Here is a 1,474-nt window from a genome sequence, read left to right as displayed (position 1 = left end):
CAAAACCTATGGAGCCAAGTTATGAAGGGAATATATTATCCACAGGGTGAATTCTAGCATGCTGGAAGGGGCAACCGCCCTTCATGGGGGTGGCAAAGCATATTAACTGGGAGAGAGGTAATTGAATCGGATGTGAGATGGAGAGTGGGAGATGGCAAAAGTATCCAAATCAGGGAGGACCTTTGGCTACCTAGTGGCCGCATCGGTGGCCCGACGAATCAATATGACCCTAAATACATAGAGGAACTAATTGAACCAGTGACTCAGTACTGGAACCTAGTGAAGCTATATGAACTTTTTGAGCAAAGGATAGTCCAGGAGATCCTCGCCATCCCGCTAAGCATCAATTCACATAGGGACAGTCAAGTGTGGACAGGTAACAGCACGAGCTTATATTCGGTCAAAAGTGGCTACAACAGAATGTGCTCCCAGTCAAAAAAAATTAACGCCAACCTGGCATCAACATCATATCAGCCTCCTAAGAACCTATGGACTCGCATATGGTAGATTTAGCACTACTCGAAAATTCGCTTCTTCCTATGGAGTGTATGCAACAACGCTCTCCCAACGAAGGAAAACCTTTACAAGAGAAGACTCGTACCCGATCCATTTGTGTCCGATGTGTAAGAACGCTCCTGAAACGCTCGAACATCTCCTCCTTCTGTGTGACTGGACAAGGGAAATATGGTTAGATTCAAACATTAAGCTGAAGACATCAACGGAAGCAGTCACTCGAATGGATAAATGGCTCGCAGAGAACTTACCTTCCCAAGTAGGGTCAAAATCGGGTGGAATTCTGGCCGGAGTGCTCTGGCTCATCTAGAAAGAACGGAACGCGAAGGTTTTCCGGAACAGTAAACCACGATCACGGGGAGTAATAACTGAAGCAATTAGCGACCTCAATCTATATGAACACTGGAACCAAAAGAAGGGGAAACAGAGGGAAAGTGAAGAGAGAGGCTTACCAATTGAGGGATGGTCACCACCTCCGTCGGGCTTGTGGAAATTGAACGTCGATGGATCATGGTGTAGTGAATCGCGGCAAGGAGTGGTGGCTGGAATCTGCAGAGACCATCTCGGGCGGCTGATGGGAGGCTTCACGAAGAAAATCGTCGCTCCATCCGCCCTCGCCGCCGAAACCCTAGCCTTGAGGCAAGGCCTGCTCTTCATGAAAAGTCAGAGGGAAGCTTCGCCCAGCGTACTGATGGAACGAAGCACTCAAGTGAAGATTGAGTCAGACTATACATTGCTTGAGAGATACATCACGGGTCGGGCTGAAGCTCCATGGGCCATCCAAACATTAATCAAAGATTGCACAAACCTCTTGGGCTGCTTAGAGGGTGTCTCAGTAACTTCTTGTTTGAGAGAAGAAAACCGGGCTGCGGATTGGATAGCGAAAGCCCACCAGAACGATTCATTTCCTATGAACTGGCTGTCTACTATCCCCATTTCTCTATTTTCGTTGTTATGTAAT

At 47.6% G+C, this 1,474-nt stretch overlaps 1 protein-coding gene across 2 annotated transcripts; it reads right to left on the bottom strand.

The window, feature by feature from the left end:
- Positions 1–322: 322 nt before the first annotated feature.
- LOC115680360 (uncharacterized) lies at positions 323–1,209 on the bottom strand. 2 transcript variants are annotated; one of them, XR_008814926.1, is made up of 3 exons: positions 966–1,209; positions 765–881; positions 323–669 (listed from the first exon to the last, which is right to left on the bottom strand). XR_008814926.1 is itself a non-coding variant. In XM_056305269.1 (3 exons), exons 1-3 carry the CDS (start codon positions 1,023–1,025, stop codon positions 479–481), a joined length of 306 nt encoding a protein of 101 aa, XP_056161244.1. In that variant the 5' UTR covers positions 1,026–1,209; the 3' UTR covers positions 323–478. The 2 variants fall into 2 exon arrangements, 1 of the variants encoding a protein (XP_056161244.1); XM_056305269.1 differs by having other exon boundaries at positions 765–819.
- Between the last annotated feature and the right edge of the window lie 265 nt (positions 1,210–1,474).

This window comes from Syzygium oleosum, unplaced genomic scaffold, assembly GCF_021117445.2.
Source record: "Syzygium oleosum isolate NSW1041296 unplaced genomic scaffold, Sole_v2.1 Sole_v2.36, whole genome shotgun sequence".
Classification (NCBI taxonomy): Eukaryota; Viridiplantae; Streptophyta; class Magnoliopsida; order Myrtales; family Myrtaceae; genus Syzygium; species Syzygium oleosum.
Note: the sequence above shows the minus strand (reverse complement) of the source record. Positions and strands in the feature narration are given on the sequence as shown.

Bases quoted from the DNA above. Each gene is read 5' to 3' on its own strand.
- LOC115680360 (XM_056305269.1), bottom strand. From the start codon at position 1,025: ATGATCCATCGACGTTCAATTTCCACAAGCCCGACGGAGGTGGTGACC. The intron at 820-965 runs GTAAGCCTCTCT...CGTTCTTTCTAG, and splicing joins TGGTGACCATCCCTCAATTG to ATGAGCCAGAGCACTCCGGC. The intron at 670-764 runs GTAAGTTCTCTG...TCCCTTGTCCAG, and splicing joins TTTTGACCCTACTTGGGAAG to TCACACAGAAGGAGGAGATG.